Raw genomic sequence first — 24,357 nt, 5'->3', positions numbered from 1 at the left:
GCTGTTGCTATCGGAGTGAAGACACCAACCAACTTCTTCCAGAGGTAAACAGGATGCATTTCTACAGTTACCAATTGATGGACTTCAAGTTGTCTTTGTTCTTGAAAGGTCTCAGGCAAAAAAGTTGTGGTATGCCAACACTAGCTAACATTTGACTACATTTTTTTTGTAGTTTTCTTCAGTGTCCTTATTCAGATCTTTGCTGAAATTCCCATTTTAATCTTATTAGATTTTCTTATCTTCCTCTGCTGTTTCAAAAAAAACTATCCCTTTTTAACCCAGCTACCAATCTTAATATCTTCCTCTTTAACCTGAGTACACTGTAAACTGTCTTGGAATGCCTTACTATGTTAAAGGTGCTTGTCCTCTTGCTGACTTAGATTTGAACCTTGTTCCTTCATGCCACAAATTTAAGAATTATTATCCTTCTGTTTAAATTACTTGATAGCCTTACCATTCAAAACTTTTAACCTCCTCCAGCACCACAATCTTTCCTTCCACTTTACCTCACATTCCATGTTTCTCAGTTTTTATCTTCTATGTATTTACACAATCCTTTTGTTCCACCTTCGGAAATTATGCTCTCATTGTCTTGGTTCCATGCTTTGGAATCCCCTTCCTTAAATTGGTTTGTTCTTCCATTTTGCTTGCCTCATCTAAGGCCCTGTTTAGAATCTGACTCCTACCATTGTGGGTACACATTCTTGTTACACTTCTTTTGGCCCTGTCCATTTTCATAGTGATGCAGTTTGAAGGCCCTTCGGGTACTGTATAAATGCATGTTGCTTTTGAGAGTTCAAGAATTTGTTCATGGTAATGAAAATTTAAGATGCAACTGTTCTGGCCCAAAAAAGATTGCTGAAGTAAAATTTGCTTTTATATGCTGATGATTTGTAAGTTACAGTCGAAAACAGCAACAACCAAATGTACTAACGGTGATTTTGTTTCTTTTTAGGAGAAATTACTTTTGAAACACCTTGCTTGAATGAAATTGCCTCACAATGCATTGAAATAGAGTTAACAGTATTAGTTGAATTCTGCTGAATGTTATCTGATTTGCATTTATGTTTTTTACAGAAACCTGAGCTACAACAAACTGGCAACAATTGATCCCTCTGTTTTCGCAGAACTGCACACTCTTCGTGAAATGTATGTATTAAAATTAATGTTTTAGTTGTATATCTATGTGACTCTTTTTGTATTTTGTGAAAATAGCATGGGCCCATGCGTCTTAAAATACTTAAATCTGAAATTATGCTTTGTTATATCTTTTCATTGATCTACTTTTTAAATATAAATATTCAATTCTAAATGCAAGCAAGATTTTGCTGCTTTGCACAAGCTGACTAAATGATTAACCTCGGTAGTTTCACTTTGATAGCTGCTTACGTGCTAATGTAGTAGTTTCAGGAGTTTTTTTTTGTTTTGGAAAGAAATGTTTAGAAGTTATTTTCCAGTTAACAAGTTAAAAGTTGATAAATTGAGCAAGAGAACTACAGTGTACATGGAGTTGAAAATTTGGTTTGAAGGTCAGCTGATGTTCAAGAAAATCAACCATCATTGAAATTTGTTCTCCTTATCAGATATATCCAAATTTTATTTAAAATTTTGAGGGGAGAGAGAAATGGAAAGAATTTAAAAGGAAAGAATGCTTGAGATTATTGGTTTCACATTCTAATCCCTCCCAGTACTCAGCTGTGGCAATGCTCTGCTTCCTATAGGATGAAAAGCTAATATAATGTTAATGTTATTTCTTTGATGAGTGACTTAAAATCTGATATTTATGTTACATTTCTTAAATGATGTCTTGATCTCAGCTTAGTATATTGATTTTTTTGGGGGTCATGTGGAACAAATGATCATATTCCCTTATGTATATCGCTTAAATGTGCTGTGCTGGAACCACTTACTAGACAGTAATATTTTTGTGTAACTGAATGAGTAAAGGAGTAAAATCTTGACACTCTTTTCAAATCCTGAAGTGACTTGCTTTCACCTCCAAAGCATTTTCCATTTCACAGTCACATCTCTGTCAGCAAAATCCTTTTTGTAGGGATTTTATAAGCTCAAGTCTTCTGTTATCACTTCAACCGTCATCCTCCGTGGACTTAGCCATATTCAGATGGGTATTACTGTTGTGCATGCTGAAACTATTATCCACATAACAGATCATCTGCTGATTTCTCCTGCTCTGTTTCATTTACCTGGAAAGTTAAGAATTTTACTGAAAGTGTTTGTGATTAGCGTATTTTTCAACACATTGGAAGCATATTTTCAAAATATATTCAAAACAGCTTCTGGTCATTTACTAGAGATTTTTGAACCTCTCATAATTTGAATATATGGAAATTAAGTTTTATTTTGAAGTGGGATGCCAATCACAGTTTGAGGAAATCTTGCTGTATTCCAGCTTTTCAAATTTATGATGAAGAAACACAATACCACAACATGTTTTGGAGTTTTTTGTGTTAGAATCTGCAAATTATTTATATGTTTAAACTTCTGTTTAAAAATCTGGCTGTTAATTTGAAAATTTGGTTATTTCAAGCTGAGAGTATTTTGCCATTTTAACCTGTTAAATCTGCCTTCCTAATCATTTTAAATCCATCTAACTCCATAGAGCTATTTTTCTTAATGTTTCTCTGTTACCATTGCTTTTACTATCTGTCCACCCATCATGGACTACCCAACTATCAGCATTTTGTGTTGACTAAAATGTTAAAGTGAAAAAAGACTAAATTTCTTAATATACTGTTGTTGGATGGGTACTGATAATGGTATTCTAAGTAATGCATTTTCAAACTCTTCTGAATGTGAATAAGAGGGAATACTGACAATTAGGAGCAGAAATGTTATGGAACAGCAGTGAAGTATTGAGCTGTCGATCACATGGCCTATAATTCAGACAATGCTCAAAGTGAAAAATAAAGAGGGAGATATATCATGGATTTCGTTTGTTTTCTGTTGCAGACGACTTGATCATAACGAGTTGACTGCAATCCCAAAGATAGGACCTCCTTCTGCCAGCCTTGTGTTCCTCTATTTGTGAGTCATTTATAACAGTTTATCTGTGCTCAGTATGTTTTGATGTCCTGTTTTGAAATTAATTTATAAGCTCATTTGAAACATGTTTATTATGATGTGACGTTACTAAAGTCTGCAATTATTCAATTGTATTGCAACACTAGTGCAACTTCAACTTCAATATGAGAACAATATTTCCTTTTCTGTTGGAATTGTATCATATGGAAACACTTCTGACAAGGAAGTAAAGTCAGTGTTCCTTTTTTATTAAAGATTTTCTGCACACAATCGGGTTTCAAATTATTTCTGGCATTTGTATGCACCTGATTTTCCTTCTGTGATTTTTATACCAATTCTAATAGACATTGCCTGTCAAAATGACTTAAAATGTCTATAGCAAAAACTCCTGAAGCTACCATTCAAAGTGGACAAAAAGTAGTCCACACAGCAAGATGCTTGAATCTTTGTGTACTCCACCTACTTGTCTGAAAAAAAATTCTTCATTTTGTATTAGATCAGTTGAGCAGTGTGGTTGAATGTTATGTTGTAATTCGTTCTTTTAATGGTTAATTTTGTTAGTAGTAGAAAGGAAGATCTGCTGACAGATTTTGAACAGTTAGGAGCCAAATTTAAAAAACAGTACCACCAAGGAAATAATCTCTGGATTACTACCTGAGCCAAAGGGAAAACTAGCATAGGTTAATAAAGCTGAGGAGTTAAATGTATGGCTAAAAGTTTGGTGTGAGTGTGAGAGTTTCAGTTCACTGGCACCAGTACTAGGATAAAAGGGAGCTTTTCCAGTGGAATGGGCTTCATATCTTTATGCATTCATGGGACCTGGACGTCCCTGGCCAGGCCCTGAATGACCAGAGTGCAGGTAAGTGTCATCCACGTTGCTGTGGGTCTGGAGTCATACAGGAGTTTCCTTCCCTAAAGGACATTAGTGAACCAGATGGATTTTTCTGACAACCAGCAATAGTTTCATGGTCATTTGTTAGACTTCTAATTCCAAATATACATTGAATTCAAGCTCCACGATCTGCCATGGCCAAATTTTAACCCGAGTCCCCAGAACCTTACTAGATCTCTGCATAACAGTCTAATGATAATACCACTAGACCATCACCTCCCCTCTGGCAAATAGTGTAACCAGGACTGTAGAGAGGGTCTTAAACTTTATAACAGGGTGGGAAGTTTTTGGGCAAGGGAAATACAGGCTTGCAAAGCAAAAGGATATGGCAACTATTTAAATAACAATACCCACAGTGCAAATGGAAAGAGCAGAGTGTACAAATTTAGAAAAACAACAGTAACTAGTGTCAAAGGGTTAAAAAAAGGTAATAATGCAAAATTTAATGGCTGTATACTTAAAGGTATATTGTATTCAGAACAAAGTAAATTAATTAACAACAGGTTAATGGTTATGCTCTTACTGTCATTACTGGTTACAGTGATTTTAGCTTATTGATGGATCAATAAACACAGAGCTGGACCCCGTATACACTCCATTGTGAAGGAAAACCAGAAGTGAGGTAATCCAGCTCAACGGACACCAGAGTTTAAATGACAGGTGGGAAAACACCACAGCGCTTCATCGGAGGCTGCACTGATGTTGTTACCCAGCACGGTAATGCAACGTCTGTGGAACAACGAACCAGCTCTGTGAGCCAACCAACTACAACTGGTTACAGTGAGATCAAAATAGGGAATTACATGCTCAGGGTATGTATCTTTTCAAAAGGACAGGCAGGAAGGAAAGGATGGTGAGGGTTGTATTGTTAATATGGGATGGATTAAGTACAATAACAAGAAATGATCTTGGATCAGATCCACATAGCTAGAAATAAGAAATAAAATGGGGAAGATGACACTGGCAGGAGTAGCCCATAGGCCCTTTAACAACTATGGTGGGACAACAACTAAATTGGGAGATAGATGGCATGTAAAAATGGCAGTAGATTAACCATGGTTGACTTTATCCTCTTGTAGATTGGCAGAGGTAGCCACGAGGAAGAATTCAGAGTGTATTCAGGACTCGTTTTAAGAATGATATGTTGCTGATCCAACCTGGGATCAGGCCGTTTTAGATCTGTGTTGTGTAATGAGGCCGGTTTAATAAATAATCTGAGAGAAAAAGATTCCCTAGAAATGGTAGAAATTCCATGGTAGAATTTAGCATTCAGTTTAGAGGGAGGACCATGGGTTGGAAACAAGTGTGTAAAGTTTAAATTCAAAGGAATGAGGTTTAGCAGCAAAGATAGTTGTGGGACAATGGCACATCTTTTTAAGAAAATCAAGGCTCACAGTAACGTCATATATCCAAGAGACAAAGAAGGATTCTAAGAAAAAGATAGGCTAACCATTGTTGACCAGGGACGTTCAGGTTGGTATGAAATTGAAAGGTAAGACCTACAATGTGACAAAGATCAGTGGTAAACCAGAGATAAACCAGAGATTTGGAAAGGTTTGGAAACCAACAAAAGACAACCAAATAAAAAAGAGAGAAGATAAACTTTGAGAGTAAATTTTCAAGTAATATCATGATGGGCAGCAAGAACTTGTTTAAGTATATTAAATGAAGAGAGAGGCCAGCGTTAATGTAGATTCCTTGTAGAAGACAACGATAGCAGAGAGCCAATTAAATATTATGCAATCAATAGAGATAAATGGAACTAAAGACTGCCAGGTGCACTGGATCTGATTGGATACATTTTAGAATATTAAAAGAAATAGCTACAGAGCTAGTGGATGCACTGGTATTACTCTTGCAAGAATTTTTAATTTCTGGCAAAGTCCCAAATGATTGGAAAACTTCCAATGTAATATCTTTGTTTTAAAAGCAAAGGAGACCAAAAGCAAGTAACAATAGGCCAGAAAACCTAACATTTTCCCAAAAAATAGGTGTTATTATGGAAAATGTAGAGCATTTAAAAAAAAGGTATGACCAAGTTGAATTAGCATGCTTCACAAGGAAAAATCATGCCTGACAAATTTATTAGAATTCTTTTGAGATTATAATAAACAGGATAGATAAAGGGGAAGCAATAGATGTAATATTTGGATTTTTAGGAGGTGCCTAATGAGTTACAGCATCTTAAACTACTTAAGATTCGACTTTATGGTGGTGTTATATATTAGCATGGGTAGAGGATTGGCTAACTAATAGAGTTTGGATAAAGAGGGCATTTTCAGGATGACATCTCGTGAAGTGCACAGGATCTGTGCTGAGGCCACAGTTATTTACAATATATATTAATGACTTGAATAGGAAAAGTCACTTTTCCTATCACCAAGTGGATGACACAAAAATAGGTGGGAAGACAAGTGGTGAGGATGACACCAAGTTTTCAGAGTGATATAGACAGGTTAAGTGAGTAGGCAAAAACTTAGCAAATGAAATATAATGTAGGGAAAATGTGAGGTTATAGATTTTGGCTGGAAGTCCAGAGGATCTAAATACTACTTAAACAGAGGAGGACTGTAGAAACTGCAGCACGGATGGATTTTTGGAGTTTTTGTACGTAAATCACAAAAAGTTAGCATCCAAGTTCAGATAATGGAGGGACATAAATTTAATTTGATTTATTATTGTCACATGTACTGAAATGCAGTGAAAAGTATTGTTTTGATTGCTAACCAGTAATAGAGCAGAATGCAGAATAGAGTGTTGCAGCTAGAGAGAAGGTGCAGAGAAAGATCAACTCAAATATTTAAGAGGTCTGTTTGTAAGTCTGATAAGAGTGGGGAAGAAGCTGTTTTTGAATCTATTGGTATGTGTTTTCAAAATTTTGTATCTTCAGCTGATGGAAGAGGGTGGAAGAGATCTTTGATTTTGTTGGCTGCTTTCCCGAGGCAGCGGGAAATGTAGATGGAATCAGTGGAAGGAAGGCTGGTTTTGTGATGGTCTGGGCTGCATTCACAACTCTCTGTAATTTCTTGTGGCTTCGGAAGAGCAGTTGCCATACCAAACTGTGGTGCATCTGTTAAAAATTGGCAAGAGTCATTGTGGACATGCCACAATGAGAAAGTAGAGGCATTGGTGTTCTTTTTTGACAGTAGTGCTGATGTGGATAAACCAGGATAGATTGTTGGTGATATTCACTTCTAGGAACTTAAAGCTCTCAACCACCTCCACCTCAGCACCATTGGTACAGACAAGGGCATGTCCTCCACTCTGCTTCTTGAAGTCAGTGACCAGTTCCTTCATTTTTCTGACACTGGGTGAGAGATCGTTTGTTTTCTTTGCACCATGCCACTAACCTGTCTGCCTATTTCCTGTACTCTGTCTTGTCGTTTTGAGAGTTGACTCACTCTCCAGTGGTGTCATCAGCAAATTTGTAAATGGAGTTAAAACAGAATTTCACCACACAGTCGTGAATGGATAAGGAGTATAGTAAGTGGATGAGTATTCAGCCTTTGTGGCACCAGTGTTGAGGATTATTTGTGGAGGATATGTTGTCACCTATCCTTACTGATTGCGGTCTGTTGGTTGAGGGCCCACTTGCAGGGGGGAGAGCAGAGTCCTTGGTCTCAGAGTTTGGAGATGAGATTGGTTGAAATTATGGTGTTGAAAGCAGAGCAAAAATTAATAAATAAATGGAATGTTGACTTTTATTTCAAAGGGAAAGGATTATAATTATAGGGAGAACTTGCCACAACCATACAGGCACCAGGGAGACTATAATTGGAATACTATAAGCAGTTTTGGGCCCCTTTATCTAAAGAAAGATGTAGTGGAAAGGGAGACAGTCCGAGGAAAGTTTACTAGGCTGATCCTGGGTATGGAGGGACTCTCATATGATAAGAGTTTGAGCCAGTTGGGCTCATTGGAGTTTAGAAGAATGAGAGGAAACCTTATTGAAACACTAAAGATTTTTTGGGGGCTTGATAGGGTAGGTTGTTTCACCTTATGGGTGAACTTTGGCCCAGAAGGCATAATTTCCGAACAAGGGGTCATCCAACTAAGAGGAAGAGGATTTTCTTTTCTCATGGCATATTCAAGACTCAGAGAGGCATATTTTTATTCAGTAAGGGAGTTGAGGGTTATGGGGGAAAGGCAGGAAAGTGAAATTTGATGATTATCAAATCAGCCATGATCTCATTGAATGATGGAACAAACTAGATGGGCTAAATAAACTACTTCTGCTCACGTGTTAATGTCTCACTTTGGATTTGATTGCTGTTTTAAATTTGGTGAAATAGTATTTTCATACTTTATCATTTCTTCATAGCACTAGAGCACAGTACTTGCAAATTATTTTAAAACCTTTTGAGATTAAAGTCTGTCGCTGAAGAAATTTTAGCTTAATCTGTAAGTATTCTGTGTTTGTGTACACCATGGATTCGCTAAACATAACTTTTTGCTGTGTCCCATAGAGCACTAAAGCAGTTTGTGGTACCTGTGCAAACGACAATTGGCCAAACTTACTTAATATCTCCTTTGCTCACCTGTATTTTCTTTTGAGAATCTTTAATAAAATCAACAATTCAGCAAAGAGCACTTGGCAGAACAGGCCTATTGATTCAATGTTGCTGATAGAAATCTGATTAGAAAATTATCTTGGTATAGTTTCTGCTTTCTGCAGGCTGAACTGCCAAGAACCCTGCCTCTTTTTCAACCGTTTTTAGTCACCGATCATGGAATAAAAGGTATTTATCTCATGCTCTTGCTCTCTTCCCTCCCTCTCTGTTCTTCTTCCCACCTCACCCCTTTCTAACGAGCTTTCAGCTATGTAGACTTAAACTTCTATATTGGAATTCCTTCCAAAATCTCTTTTCTTTATTTCTTCTTAATTTTAGAGATTTTTTTTGCCTAGGGTGCTGCAACTTTTAACCTTTTCAGTCACCCACTGTCAACTTTAGATACTCCATGTCACCTATAGAGGAGTCGGTGAAGTTCCTTTGCACTCATTCCCGTAATTTATTTAACTCCTAATCTCAAGAACTCATCAGCTGCAATGTAATATTTTTCCCCAGTTCTCAGCTGCCATGCTATGTAAGCCTTCAGATTTTTCACCAGTGCTAAGTTGGAGCCTGTTTTTTGTTGTTGCCAGTACTAAAAATAGATTGAGACTGTGTGCAGTCAATTTCAAACAGGACTTTTACAGCCAAGAGAAAAAGGAATTTTTACCTCTGCAGCCTGTGTTGAATTTTAACCTGTTTCAGATGTGGTAGACAAATAACCAACCTATTGTAACTAAAGCCTTTTAACATTCTGTGCTGTCATCTAGTTCCTGTTACCTTTTTTCCATATGGTATATATTGGAATATTTATAAAGACCTACAGAAATGCAGTTCAACAATTGGTTCTTTATTTACCATGCTCACTGTTACGCATCTTCAATATTTAGATGTATGGTGCTGCTTCTATAATATGCTTTATTTTTCAGTTGTGGAATGCAGGTGAAATGGCCTGAGTAATCTTTTATACACCACAATTCATCAATCACCATCTGAGGTGGTCTTGCTGCACTTCATTAAGCAGTAAACGTAATCCTTGATATTTATACAGACTGGTATTAGTTGTTGTAATGTGCAAGGGCAAAGAGATCTTGATGAATTTAACAACAGTAATTAGTTTTTTTTCAGCTCTGTTTCCCATCCAGTTGCTGTCCAGATTGAGAAGTTGTATGCCTACTGAATGGGAAAAATTGCGTTTCAAGTCAGCCGAAGCTCATGTTGGTGGGGTCAATGCAATAATTTTGTGGATGGGGAAAAAAAATAGAATAATGTGCCTGAGGGGTTTAAACACTTCAGGGTTCGTCCTAGCCAAAAGTAGTGCGAGCAAAGCACTTAATTAGTAAATTTGGCAGCCTACTGTTAGATTACCATACTTCCTGAATTCTGGGAAACACAGCCTGCAACTCTTAAGTTTAAACAGCTGCCAAAATTTGAGGCATTGGGCCTCTTTAAATAGTACAGTTGTAGATTTTAGTGTCTGATTCTGGATGTACCCTAAACCAGTTGCAATTAGACTGGAAGTAGATGTATTTGTGTGGATTTAAGAAGGGTTTCACATTTTTGCTACTTGGTTTAATCTAGGTAATTAAGAATTGCTTTTGGAGTTTTTACAAAGTTTGGAGGTATTTTATTAACTCTTTCTGCTGGTCCAATTTGTAGCACTGAGTTTGCAACTATAATTTGAACCGAACAACATTTAACAGTTTTATTATAGTATTGCAGAGTATAGTATTGGGATGAAGCACTTCAGTATTTCATCTTTGTTTCTCTGATAATGATTCAAACTTGAATGACTTTAGATTGAGTATTTTCTCAAATGGTAACTATGATGTAATGGTAGTGAAACCCAGTAGCACTGAGGTAAGCAATGCACCATTTGTAAAAATAATAAATGCAGACTACTCTGATTTGGTTATAAGTAAACTGATGCAGAAGTGATATATACTTCATTCAATGAAGTTGATTATATTGGTCCCTAGTTGACTTTAAAGATCAAATATGTCATAGTCTGCCCTACAGCGCATTCTTTGCTTGGTTTAGTGACGAATTGAAATGTTTCAGAATTGTAATTTCTCTGGATGGTCTTAATGTTGTAGTCCCCGAGTGTGTGCGCGTGTGTGTGCATGTCAGGGGGGTGGTGAGGGTGAGGGGGAGGAGGAGAAGAGTGTGTGCAGATGAAATTGAGTACTATTCAGAAAGTTTTTAATGGAATTGCTCTTAATTGTCTGGCAATAATGATACTACTTGAGTAGGGTTTCGGTTATCTCCAGCACAGACTGGAAAGCCGCAGTGGAATAGGAAGCAAAGCTCCAAGAGGATACAAGCAAGTGCCTGTGTCCTTTTCACATCACTACTATTGGTGCAGCCTGGTGTGGGGCCCGTCTGTGCCACTTCTGGCTCTCCCTATTCCCTGCCCCTTAGGATGGGGAGCAAGAATTGAACTTCAGTAATGTCTTAATGCTGTTCACTCTTGTCTTTTTCTCTCTCGTTGGTTTTAAGCAATTATTTTGTATGTTTATGGATGTTGCTGACAAGGACAACATTTGTTGCCCATCCCTAAATGTTCTTGTCAGCAATTGAGTCAACCACATTGCTGTGCGGAGTCACATGTGGGTTGACCATGTGAGGACAGCAGATTTCCATCCATAGAGGACATTAGTGAACCAGATGGGCTTTTCTGACAATCAATGATTTATAATTTCCTGATCACCAACTACCATGGTGGAATTTGAATGCATGTCCCAGAACATTAGCCAATATCTCTGGATTGCTCGGTCATTGTCTCCCCATAGCTGTAGAAAAGTAAAATAAATTAGAATGATGCAGCATGTTTATTGATTTCATTTACATCGTCAATTTTGTATTCAACACAAGACACAAAACTACAGTTTGACCCTAACAGTCAATGATGGTATTACGCTTAGATATGCATGGCATGGAAATATTTCCACCCTATGCATAGCCACAAATTTTCCACATCCAGCCTATTGAACCCATATTATTTCCCTTGGTACCATTTTTGACTCCTGGGCAGTAATCTTCTCGAAGCGATAAGGCTGTGAAATTCAGTTGGTTCGATATTGATACCATTTCAGTCTGAGCAGTGACACGGAATTACCTGGGTGGACAATCGTACTCATTAGCAACTGATTGCTGCCTTTGTTGGCCTTTTTCTGTACCCTAATAGAAAATGAATGTTGTTGCGAAAACAAAATGCGTGTAATTGAGGACAGATTAGCTGGTACTTGTCAGCAAAGAGAATTAAAGATGTGAGGTGGAGGTGCGCTAAATGAGCAGTTTGTCTTCTCCTCATCCATCCTTCCTTATCATTGCCGAATTTCAGTTTTATTAATTTAAACAAAACAATTTTCATGGAAATCTGTTATTGGGAAAGAATTGATCACCTGAGGTCATGCATCATCATGGAAAAATCTTACTGTGCAACTTTTTAAAGTGGGTATAGGAGGATTTTTGTTGCACGTGTGAAATTAGTAGCTATCTACTTGGTTTACCATCAGTTCTGAGGAAGGGTCACCGGACCCGAAACGTTAACTCTGATTTTTCCTTCACAAATGCTGCCAGACCTGCTGAGCTTATCCAGCAACTTTTGTTTTTGTTCCTGTGTTTGGTTCACCACACTGACTCACTGCTGGATACAATCATTATTCTGCAAAGCATCCTGTATATTTGATACCAGTTAACTGATCTGGAAATGAATGATCTGTTGTGGGTACTTGAGGAGATTGGTTCCACTTGCATAACTAAAATGCTGTGAGGAGCTTGGTTGCGTATTTAATGAACTATATTTCCTGTTGTTGGTAGTTCTGTTGACCAAGGAAGAGTTTGAAATGATGCATCAATATTCCTTCATTTTCTTTGGACAGTATCTTTGACATTCATTGTGGGTAGGGAGAAGGGTGAAGAGACAGAATTTGCTAAAGAGACAGAATTTGCTAAATGGTAAGACCCTACCTCGGTACCAATTGAAGGATCGTTGCTATAGCTGTAACCAAACTTGACAAGTCCTTTTGAATTAAATGTCTAATGGGGTTTTTGTTTTTGGAAGTGATTCTGAAGTAAAGGAAAAAAGTATTTTAGCTTTTTACTTGAAAGGAAAAATTGTTTCTGAACGGTTGATTATCCTAATCAATTATTTTTTCTCTTTCTGTTCTTTTTCTGAATATAAAATTGTATCTGGCAGCTGCAGATGAAATTGAGTTTATTGGAGGTAACTTCCAGAAGTGGAGTGGGTAACAAGGCAGAGTTTCTCTCTCAATGTTCTGACAAAATTTATAACTGACTTTAATTATTTGTTGCCTTTTATTTGGTGTTGCCAAAGTGAATGCAGACAAAAAACAGAAGTTGAGACAACAGCTAGTGTGAAATTTCACAGGTATAATGTAATAGAATACAGGTGGATAGTGTACAGTGCCAGACATGTAGGATGATATTCCAGGATTGAGATTGAATATATTGTAAGCTATAGTCTAAATCTTGGACTCAGTATGATCCTACAAATTGCTCAGTACTAGTGCTTTTCAGTCTAGATTTGTATTAGTAAATATTACCAGTAATTTGAACTGGAATTTTAATTTGTGAAATTGCCCTTCCAGTCAAAATGGATGGGGAAAGTTAAGCAGTCTGAAATACCTTTTAAGACACTATGATACAATAATGGAGACTTCACAATTGATCATTCTACTCTGAAAGCATCTGTGTATCAGTTTTCTTTCTCTTCTTGGTTTGTGAGTGCAGGCCAGCATTTATTGCTTATCCCCAGCTGCCCTCAACCAGTGTCCATATATACACATTCATCACATGCTTTTTGGAAAATGTCATTTTGCACAATGAAGGAAATTTTATGTTCCAGCATTGCCGTAGCAAATACAGAGTGATTGATTGTACCTAGGACATCTGTCCTTGCCCTAACAAAACTGAGTTGTTGGAAGAGTTGGTTTTCCATGAAAATTCTAGATGAGCTGCAGAGATGTTACCACATCTGGAGCAATAGGCAATAGGCAACAGCTGGTGGCCTTGTCAGCAAAGAATTCCTTTCATGAAATAACTCTGAAAAATCTCATTTACTTCAGCAAAAGAACGTCTGTGGTAAACAATGGAGTACCATTTGAGCATATACTTTATGAGCTTTAAAGTAAAAACATATTTATCATGGAATAAGAAGGCTAATACTTCTTAAAATACAACTAGAGCAGTATTAGAAAAACCCAATGCAAAAAAAAAATTACATTGATCTTCTGAACAGAAAAAGAACCTTTAATCTTATTCACCATGCACTTTGGGAGAACTAAGTGAGTTTGTATATTTTAATGAATGAAGGAAGATGGACTGAACAACATCCCAGATTTCTATTTCTTGTAACAGCTGTTTATTAATGAACACCCAGTCGGACTATTGGTTTTGCAGATTTGAGATTTTCTTGTTCCAGATTCATTGACATTAATGCAGGGTGTATTGTAAGTTGAAAGGCAATAGCATTATGATCAACAGAAATAGTGCTAAGCATGAAATCACCTAAAATTTTTAAACTTGCTTGAAGAAAAGACACAATTTTAATATTTTCATTTTCTCTTACCCAGTAGTTTTGAGAATTAACTTCTTATTTTAGACTATTTTGTAGCTGTTGAAATTAATATGTTTATTAAGAAATTTATAGAACTGTAGTATTATTAACAAAGACTTGACCAGAGACTTCTAGTAGTTTTCATTTGAAACATTTAACATTTTAACATTTCATAAACCATTCATTTAACAATAGATCCTTCTGATTGGAACTAAAATCCTCTTGACACAGTACATGTTTTCTGTTTATATGCACATTGTAGTATTCAACAAGATTTGAAGATTTTTGGATTCATCTTTGAATGTTAAAAGTTTGAAACTTTTGTGTTAGTTTTAACACTTAATAGAATTGTTCTTGGAGGTTGGTTTGTTCTGTAGGCTGTACAAGTATGAAGAAAGTGTCTTTGGGATTTAATTTTTAATTTTGTTTCATTCCAACATTGTGAAGTCTCAAGATTAATACTTGGAAAACGCTTGGTTGTTGTAGGAATTAGGAGGATGCTAATTGAGGGCATCATCACTAAACGTGTCATTCAACATAGTTTCTTGCATATTAGACAGTGCTGGAATTTTGGTTTGACTTATCCAATTCACCCATTTCATCCTGGCCTCTTACAGTTAGATTCTATTTGACGTGGCCTCCTTTAGTGATACCATTTTGTTTTTGTATCTCTTTCTTGTGCATACCAAAGTCATGAGACTTCAGTGAAATGTACCAAAATTCAAGATTCTGATTAAAATTGATGAGCAAATATACATTTAAAATGATATAAAATGTACATGGCCTATGATTATTCTGTCAATTTGGTAGGTTTTGGTTGTAGAATGATGGTTAGAAACAGAAAATGACACAAAGTGAAAGCCAGGTATTCACTGATTTTTGAGGTGGGGAGGGTTTGAGAGAAAAAACTGGAACGCATTGCTTCACCCATTTTGACAAGCAGTTAGACATTTAGATATAAAAAACAGGAATTGCATATTATAATTCTGAAATTTCATATTTTGAGCCATTCATTATCAAACACAGAGCTTTGCTTCTTACTGTAATCTAGATAACAATAATGAAGGCAGGTTTTATCTAAGTATGTCGAATAAATTATCCAGAAATTTCTGTACTAATTTTAAAGTGTTACTTTTAAATTATAATTCCAGAACTTCCCCCTTCTGAGATGGTATGAAGCATGAACTTAAATTGAATATTATAACTCCTAAAGGCAAATTGCGTTAAACTTCCCTTTTTGCATAATGCTTTTACATCCAATTAACAAATCTGTTGTCAGTAAAGGATGCTTTGCTGCTAAGCAATTCAAGGTAGTGATTTAAGTAACATAAAAACAAACAGTGCTGGAGATGTTCAGCAGGTCTTGGCAGCATCTGTGGAGAGAGAAACCTCTTCCTGAAGAAAGGTAATACCCAAAATGTTGACTGCTCCTTTCCTCCAGATACTGCCTGGCCTGCTGTGTTCTTCCAGCCTCCTGTTTGTCTGTCCTAATGTTGAATCTAGTATGACTACTTCAGAACTTGAAAATGTTAAGTTTTTTTTCTCCTTTCTGTACAGACTGCCAGACCCGCTGAGTTTCTACCAGCACTTTGGTTTTATTTCGGATCTGCAGTACTTTGCTTTTATTTTAGTAAATCATGTAATTTGATTTAACCAAAATTATGCTATTTCAGTGTTGTTTCTCTTGCATTTAATAGTTTTTTCATTTCCATAGACATCAATTCTTTTTCTTTAATGGATGGACAAAAAACTAAAAATAATTAATAGGATAGACAACTTTCTCATTAGTTTGTGTAAAGAATCTATCCATCTTTGGAATGTCCAATAGTATAAGCATAAAGTGAAGGCACTTGATGATTAATGGTCAGCGCTGTAATGAATTTGGTACTTTCAGGTTTAAAAGGTGTGTTGCCACTTATGACTGAAGTTTGCCTGACGGTCCAAATTAACAAGTGCTGGGTTGAAATCTTGGGTGGCGTGCGTGCAGGTGACATTTAGAGCTTCCAATCGAAAATTTTGGGTTCAAATCATGTGAAATAAAATTTCTTATTGCCTTGGGCAAATTGGAAAACTATTTGTTTTAATGTTAACTTATCAGATCTCTGTAGCTCAACAATAATCTGGCAAAATTTTATTGTTCACTTGTATCTTTTGAAGCCTTGATTTTTTTTTTACAAAATAAATGCTATTTAAACTTATGGCAGTTTGAAAGAGCTAGCTATTAGGGGGAAAACTCAATGACTAGGTCTTCATAACATTAATGTGCACGTGTGCATTTGCCTTTGCCACGGAAAGTGGACAGAGGAAATGCTTTCACCTCTGTTTAATAGTCTGTTTGATGTAAACAGTATATCCCAAAAACTAATGGATGGATTTCAAAACAACTTAGTGCATGTGATTTGCATGAAGAGGAAACTGATCAATTTTTGGTGACGATGTGGAGCTGGATACTGGAATTTTGTTACAGTATCCGTTAACATTCGAAGACCAGCTTGCTGAGATATGTGTTGGTCTTAAGCTTCGATGAAATGGTAGCTCCTAATATTTCTTTTCAGCTTTGTAGTTGCAGTCAGTCCAGGAAAAGCTTTAAGGAAAAACTATAATTGGAATATGTTGAGTTAACACAGAGGTATGTGCTCTACTGGGTGCCCTCTTATGGAATGTGTAGTTAAAGCATTATTTGTTGTGACAGCATATACATATTGTATCCTTAAAGTCTTAATTGTTAAATATGCTTTACAGGTAGCTTAATGCCACGGATTTAAAAAGGATATTTTGAATGGAATTCAAGTCAAATCAGAAACAATAATTTTATTTTGGAGCCATAATTGTTGTTGTGTTAAGTTTTTTTTTGTTTGGTTTCTTAGGTTTGGCTTGCAGGTTTTTATTGGGCAATTATAAGTTTTTAATTTTATCAAGCAGAAGGCTCCTTTGAATTATTTTAGAACTCTGTTTTCATGTTGGCTACTGGGAATTTTATTAGGAATCTGTTTTGGGAGTGATTTAGTTATTTGGAAACATAGGTTACAATTCTCCACATAGAAATTAAAACATGGTGGCGAGCATCAGAAGTGGCATTACAATTGCCAATACTAGGGTGAGTTTCCTTGCTTGATTATGCATTTTACCTACCTATGCAATAGAGATATGAAGCAAATCGAATTGCATGTGGTGAATAAGAAGCAAGTTCTTGCACCAGGTCAAATGTTCACATATTTTGAAGGCTAGCTGGACATCACTTCACTTTCTGCAAGCCAGGGTGCTTGGTGCAACCTGTGGTGGTTGCTCCCAACAGACTCCTAACAAGCTACTTCCTTAATTTAGTGACTTTTTCTTACAACTGTTATTGGATGGAGTCACTGATGGAAGGGATATTGTTTTCCCGATGGATAGTTCTAGGAAGCCATCCCAACAACCCTGTCTGCCTTAGGACCAGATAGCATCGCAGATAAGTGACCTTGGCCTTCTCCAAAGGAACTGGCTACAATTTGGACAGAAAATGAATGATCTCCTGTGCGCCACAAGGGTTAGTGGCACCATCTTCTCTCCACTGTGTCATTCCAGAGGCATCAGTTGGTCTCACTCTGTCACTGCACAGGCATCTCACAAAAACTTGTAGCCAACAAGCCGCCCATCATGTATGTGATATATATTCAAAGGCTAACGTCCATTTTATGCTCTCAAATAATTAACTTTTTCTGGGCACTGTGCATCCTAGGGACTCCCCACCTTGCATGATTATGTATGCTTACCAAATGCTCCTGCACTCATTGTTTTCATGCTCAAGTCTTTACCTGACTTCTGGACAAGGTGGCGTAGGGATCCAAGAGTACTAGACATGAAAATCCTTGACCCTGTTGAGCAAAGGGTAATACTGCTGGCTAGGGAAGACCTATTTTTGTGATATGGGAGGGAACTGGAATTGGCCAGGAACCTAATAAGCAACAGTGCACTTTGCACACTGCTCACATGTGCCTGCAGACAAATATTGGTCTGCATAAGCTATTGGGCATTTTCACAAGTTAATTCTTTATTTTACTCTTCTGCAGGCACTAGCGGCACCCAGCACAAGACGCTGCAGCCCTAGCCTGTCATTGCCAGTTTCACCTCTGAGGAGGAAGCCTTTGAAGCCTCAGAGAACCCATCAATCAGGCGTTCACCTCATCTTCCAACGGCACAATCATCTCAGTGGCTACTGTAGTCAAATTAGACTCAGGAACACAATCTGGTGAGTGCATCACTGACCTGCCTCTGCAGCTCGTGGAGGAAGAAATACCTAAGGTCTCTGACGCTTGGTGTGCCGGAGACCGCTCCAGCTGAGCCCTGTCCATTACTTGTGACTCCATACTCCTAAGTGATATAGTCAATTTGCAGAGAAAGGCAGGAGAACTTCAGAGATGCCAGAAGGCCTTGAAAGATGGATGAGTCCATCAATGATCTTGCTGCTGCAGTGGCTGCAGTATGTGAGTGCTTAGCTGCCTCCATGCAAAGGGTGGAGGCTGCCTTCAAGAAATGTTCACATGGCTGCTGGATATGCATTTATATTTGCAGTGCTATTGATCTAGCCATTGGTGCTTATGAATAAGGCATCTCCATCTAGGTGCTGAAGATGCTGCTGCTGTTTAAGACAAGGTGAGAAAACAAACAACAGACTAACAACCTTGCAGCTTATGCTCATGACACTCCAGGCACCCTGCCTCTCCACCTCCCGTCTACCAGTGAACCCATTGCCTCCGGCAGCTCAGGTCAAGGGCAGTGACTCTGCGGGATGTCCTAAACGATCTGGGATTTCCTAGGCCTTGAGCCCAAGGAATGTCCTCCCAATGTCTTCAAAGTCACCAGGTATACCAATCCTTTGGATCTCTCTACTCCAGCTGTGGACGTTGGGTCTTTACCTAGACTCTTGGGAGAAAGAGGGAAAAGAATCCTCTGAGGGCACATTGGTGGCACAGGCATTTAATCTTTGTCTGTAATCTGTACATTTGTAAATATGTATTCACTTGCATTGTTCTGATGTTTGTATCCTAATGCTGTCAATAAAAGTGAGAGTGCAGAGCATCTATCACCAGCAAAAGAATGTGCTGTGTTTCAACTGCCACACCCGAGTGCTTCTACCATAATCAGCTAAATGGGTTACTGCAGATGCCCTCACTTGTTAGGGAGCCGCACACGTAGTTGGGGGAGTTGCAGTCTAGGTGCGACAGATTACATTTGGGGAAACTAAAGATTACAGTAAGGTTGAGGGGGCTTGGGATGCCCAATTGATGGGTCCTGCACACGCACTTTATGGGAGTTATGGTGAAATCTGTCATATATTTACAAGTTCCAGGAAGGAAAGGTCACTCCGGTGTCTGGTCAAGGGCAAAGTTTACACACATGCTTTAGTTTTCCCAGAGGTGGAAGTCAGCATTTCATTTCAAACTGAAGAATGCCTCAGTCGTTGGAGTGTGGCCTTACAGCAAGCAGAAGGCTGAAGCCAACTGCGCAACTAAAAGATCAACAGGAACATGAAAAATCTCAAACAGCAAAAGAGAGGAAAAAGTTAATGTTTCGAGCCCAGTATGGTTCTTCTCTTCAGTTCTGAAGTCAAAAAACTTTGCTGGGAGTAGATTATAGACTCTCAAACAATAATGACATTATTGATCAGATTGTTAAACAATTCGTGTTGTGTAATTGGCTGAGGTATGGTTGTAAATAGCACTGGGAAACATTTAAATAACTATTCAGAATGTTCACTGAAGGCACGTTGCATTGGAAAACAAAATGTTAGCGAGAAAGACACATCTGTGGCTCACTTAAGAATTTGTGGTAGTATTTGAATAAAAGGATTGGCTTAAAATACTGTAAAGCAAAGGAATAAGTTTGAGGATGGGGGAGTTTTAGGAAACAACCAAGGGCTGCCAAAACATTGATTTAAAAGGGAAAATGTAGAGAATAAGAGTAAGCTAGCTAAGTATATAAAAACAGGTAAGAGCATTTATTTTAAGTTATAAGATAGAGAGTAACTGAAATAAGTGTCGGTATTTTAAAAGCAGAGGCAGGAAAAATGAATAAATGTTTTGCCGGTTTTCCTTACAGAGTCATGGGTTTCATTCCAGAAATGGTAACCCAGAGGCTATGAAGAGCAAAGAAATTAATATCTACAGACCAAAAATGTTGGAAAAACTTGAACCGAGCAGCAAATGGCCTACTCCATTGCATTCTAAAAGATAGTTGCAGAGATGGTGGACATGCTACGTATGCTTTTCCAAAATTGCTTAGAATTGGGAATGAACCCTTCTGATTGGAAGTTGGTAAAGTGACACTGCTTTTCAAGAAAGGAGGGAGGGAGATAATGGGGAGCTAAAGGATCATTTATCCTAACATCGATTATTGGAAATGCTGGAATCTATTACAGAAGTCTTAACGCACTTAGAGCATAATACGATTAAAACAAGTCAAAATGCCTTTACTAAAGGGGAATCCTTTTTTAATGCATTTACTGGAGTTTGAATATATAATTAGTGAGATAAGGAAGAACCAGTAGATATGATATACCTAGATTTCTAAAAGGCATCCCACAAATGTCATATAAGTTAGTAGGCCGGATAAGGCTCACGAATATAGGATAGCATATTAACATGGTGTTATGATCCAGTTAGTAGTGATATTGGACAAATTAGATCCTAGAAAGAAACCTGGCTTGATAGATCAGATGTTTAATTTTTGCAGTTGGTTGCCATGGTGGATAGTCACTGAAACTTCACATGATACTGCAGATGTTCTATAACAAAAGAACATTTAACGAAAAAGAACTGGTCAATTGGCTAGCATATTTTCTAAATTACAACTGGAACTACATTTCCAAGTATTTCCTTGGCAGTAAAATGCTTTAAGATATCCTGTGTTACACTTCCTTTTGCTTTGATTTCTACTGCAATGGAGATTAAATATGCAGCATTTAGGTAATGCACGGTAGCATGAATGATTCTGTTAAACTGCTCAAAATGTGAGCATTTGGCATCTCATCAATTTGTAAATGTTTACTCTTGTTCTGAAAAGATTTAAAAATGACTTGGGGCAGCATTGAAGGAAATTTTGGTATTGGCGTGAAATGATGCACCAACTTGAAAGTGCAGGTGTTATGTGGAAAGCTAACAGCTGAAATGAGACAAGCCACCTGGAAAAAACCAAAATATAATCTTAACTATTGCACTTTGTCATCCTTTCAGTATTAAAACTTCCACAGGGCATATGGTGGCAGAGTTGGGTTTGAAACTTTTTTCCCCCACAAGTAGTTGAACATGCTGTATCTTTGATTCAGTCATGCACTTTATAATTTAATTCAGTTACTTGTGCCTGGATAAATTGTATAGAAATATAGCAAAACTTAGTTTGAGAACTTGCCATTGTGCTTGAGTAATATACATCTGAAGTGTAAAATACCCTATTTCCATGTAACTGAAGAAGTGTGCAAGCAGCCAAACCTTGGGTGGCACAGTGGTTAGCACTGCTGCCTCACAGCGCCAGGGACCTGGGTTTGATTCTAACCTCGGGTGACTGTCTGTGGAGTTTGTGTTCTCCCCAAATCTGCATGGGTTTCTGCTTGGTGCTCTGGTTTTCTTTCACAGTCCAAAAATGTGCAGTTTAGGTTGATTGACCATGCGAGATTGTCCCATAGTATCCAAGGATGACCAGGGTAGTTGGCCTAGCCATATGGATTTACAGGGGTGGTGGAGCGGGTGGGATGTAGGTCTTCATGAGATTCTCTTCAGAGGCTTGATGCAGACTCGATGAGCCGAATGGCCTCTTTGCACAGTAGAGATTCTATGATTTAAAAATTACATTCAAATGCCAGTGGTTAGTTGCTATGATATGTTTTATTTAAATCGTTTTGAAAGAACTGATTAGATTGAAACAAAAATCCTTTCCATGGACTAAAACATCTGAAACAGAAACCGATATTGCTGGAGAAACTCAGCATGTCTGGCAGTATCTGTGGAGAGCGAGCAGAGTCAGTGTTTCGGGTCCATTCTTCAGGATGGATATAAAATGTATAAAATGCAAGGGGCGGCACGGTGGGTCAGTGGTTAGCACTGCTGCCTCACAGCGCCAGGGACTCGGGTTCGATTCCAGCCTCGGGCGACTGTCTGTGTGGAGTTTGCACATTCTCCCCGTATCTGCGTGGGTTTCCTCCTGGTGCTCCGGTTTCCTCCCACAGTCCAAAGGTGTGCATGCTAGGTGGATTGGCCATGCTAAATTGCCCATAGTGTTCAGGGATGTGTAGATTAGGTGGGTTATAGCGGGGTGGGTCTGGGTGGGATGCTTTGAGGTTCGGTATGGACTTATTGGGCTGAAGGGCTTGTTTCCACACTGTAGGGATTCTACGATTAGTATCTTATGTTGATTAGAATGTTAAAAATGAAAATATGCACTCTGCTTATAAGTTAGAAAAAGTGTCTCTCTCTCTTTCTCCCCCCCCACAAAGAGTTTTATTTCTTCTTTACCTGCACTGCAGGAGTAATTAATCACTGCTGTAAGGCTGTGATCTGCACAGCAAACTTATTCACATGCTACTCAGTCAAGTCATTACACCGACAAACCACTGGTTGCGGTCGATCTTTAGCTGTTTTTTGTGTAATACCCTTTCTGAGATACAAAATGTTGTCTTCAGGAGATGGCTTCCGCTCAGCGAGTTGGGTATCAGCCTCTCATTATCTTTTCCATTTTTGTCGTAGTTTGTGCAGGTGTGACATTCTATGGGTATATATCTGCAATGATATTTTGGCTGTAGCAGTCATCTTTTTATAAAAACGCTTGCGGATGTACTGAAGTTTCAACCCCAGATGTACTTGGGATTTTGATCTGTCATCATGACAAAAGACATGAGTGATTTGTTTTGTTTTAATTCTCTTGAAGTTTTATTTCATATGCGACGTTTATTTTTAACAGGCACCACAACAAGATCCGCAGCATTGAGGCAAATCACTTGAGCTACTACAAGTCTCTAGAAACACTCGACCTAACCTACAATGAAATTACTGAAATCCAAAATAATTGTTTTCCACGACAACTCAAAATTAAGGACCTGTGAGTACTCTATTCTCTGACTGTTACAATAATGCGCAGGCAGTTGGATGAAAGTGCACAACAGCTTTGATTTTTGAATCATAAAGTTTTTATTGTTGTTCATGTAATTAAATTGTTTTCTTTGTTCACTTCTCCATCATCGACCACCCCACAACCACCAAAAGCTACCCAAGTCTGCCGTTGGATTAGTGAGAAAGTTTATACTGAATATACATTGCAGAGTTGCTTTGGATCTGTACCCATCCACACCTGATATTTTTATTTTCTTGGCATTCTTCTTTATTAATCTTTTTGAATAAGTGACCATTAGTGTATTTGTGAGCCTAAGCAGAGAATATTGAGTTCCTATTTGCCAGAAACACTTGTGCTACTTGTTTTACAACTGTGCTGTTGAAGTAGCTGAAAGATTTTGGGCAAGGCACATCTCTTAAGTTGCTTTCATATCTTGAATGCACTTTCTCCTATCTAAAGCTACAGGAATGTCTATGAGCTGTTTAATGTAAGGCCACGTGTTTGATAGCAGTCACTCTTGTTTAATGGTGAGGTGGTTGCAGGTTGAAAATGTTGAGGACAAGACGTGTAGAAATGTAATTGCTGCAAGGGAGATACAGGAGGCTTTGGAGTACAGTTGAGTAGGAACTTGAAATGCAAGAGGTGAGGATGCAACATAAGATAAGCAAAATGAAAGGGTATGATGCAGAGGAGATGGTAGAGTATGGGGAGGAGAAATCGGTGTAAAATCGAGCCCAGAACGCCTTGAATTCACATTTGGTTTATTTGAGACAAAGATAGAAATGGGAAGAGCTTGTTAATGAATAATCTTCTGAGGGGTTATAGGGGCGATGTGGAGTGAAAACAGGATGTTGATGAAGTTGGCTCCTAAAATTTGATGTACAGAATTTATCCTGCATACAGAGAATGGGATGCCCAGGCTGTAGCAAGTGGTAGTGGCAGGTAAGAAGAACTGTGTGAATAATGATGAAATGAAAATTAACAAGGATTAAGAAGGGAGGATTAATGCAATGAGTCAGGAGAAAGCAAGTGATTGATTGTGATAAGGACTGGAGGATGAGGGTAAGAAACAATCAGAAAATGGCACCTAGTTTTGCAAGAAGCTTTTCAGGGGGAAATCCATGAATGAAAGCACAGGAGGCATGAATTTTGATTCATGGGACATTGGCACCATTACTGGGGCAATGTAATCAGATGTGTTCTACTTAAGG

The 24,357-nt window shown here is 37.9% G+C and overlaps 1 protein-coding gene across 1 annotated transcript in view; it reads left to right on the top strand.

Moving 5' to 3' along the window:
- LOC125485167 (leucine-rich repeats and immunoglobulin-like domains protein 1) overlaps positions 1-24,357 on the top strand; it is a 75,623-nt gene that overhangs the window by 40,091 nt on the left and 11,175 nt on the right. Inside the window, exons 2-4 of the mRNA XM_048606734.1 lie at positions 1,078-1,149; positions 2,971-3,045; positions 22,997-23,134. Coding sequence (XP_048462691.1) covers positions 1,078-1,149; positions 2,971-3,045; positions 22,997-23,134 — 285 coding nt within the window. The remainder of the gene's footprint in view (positions 1-1,077; positions 1,150-2,970; positions 3,046-22,996; positions 23,135-24,357) is intronic.

The sequence above is a fragment of the Rhincodon typus genome, chromosome 16 (genome assembly GCF_021869965.1).
Source record: "Rhincodon typus isolate 14 chromosome 16, sRhiTyp1.1, whole genome shotgun sequence".
In the NCBI taxonomy this organism is placed as follows: Eukaryota; Metazoa; Chordata; class Chondrichthyes; order Orectolobiformes; family Rhincodontidae; genus Rhincodon; species Rhincodon typus.
This window is presented reverse-complemented; position numbering and strand designations above follow the sequence as displayed.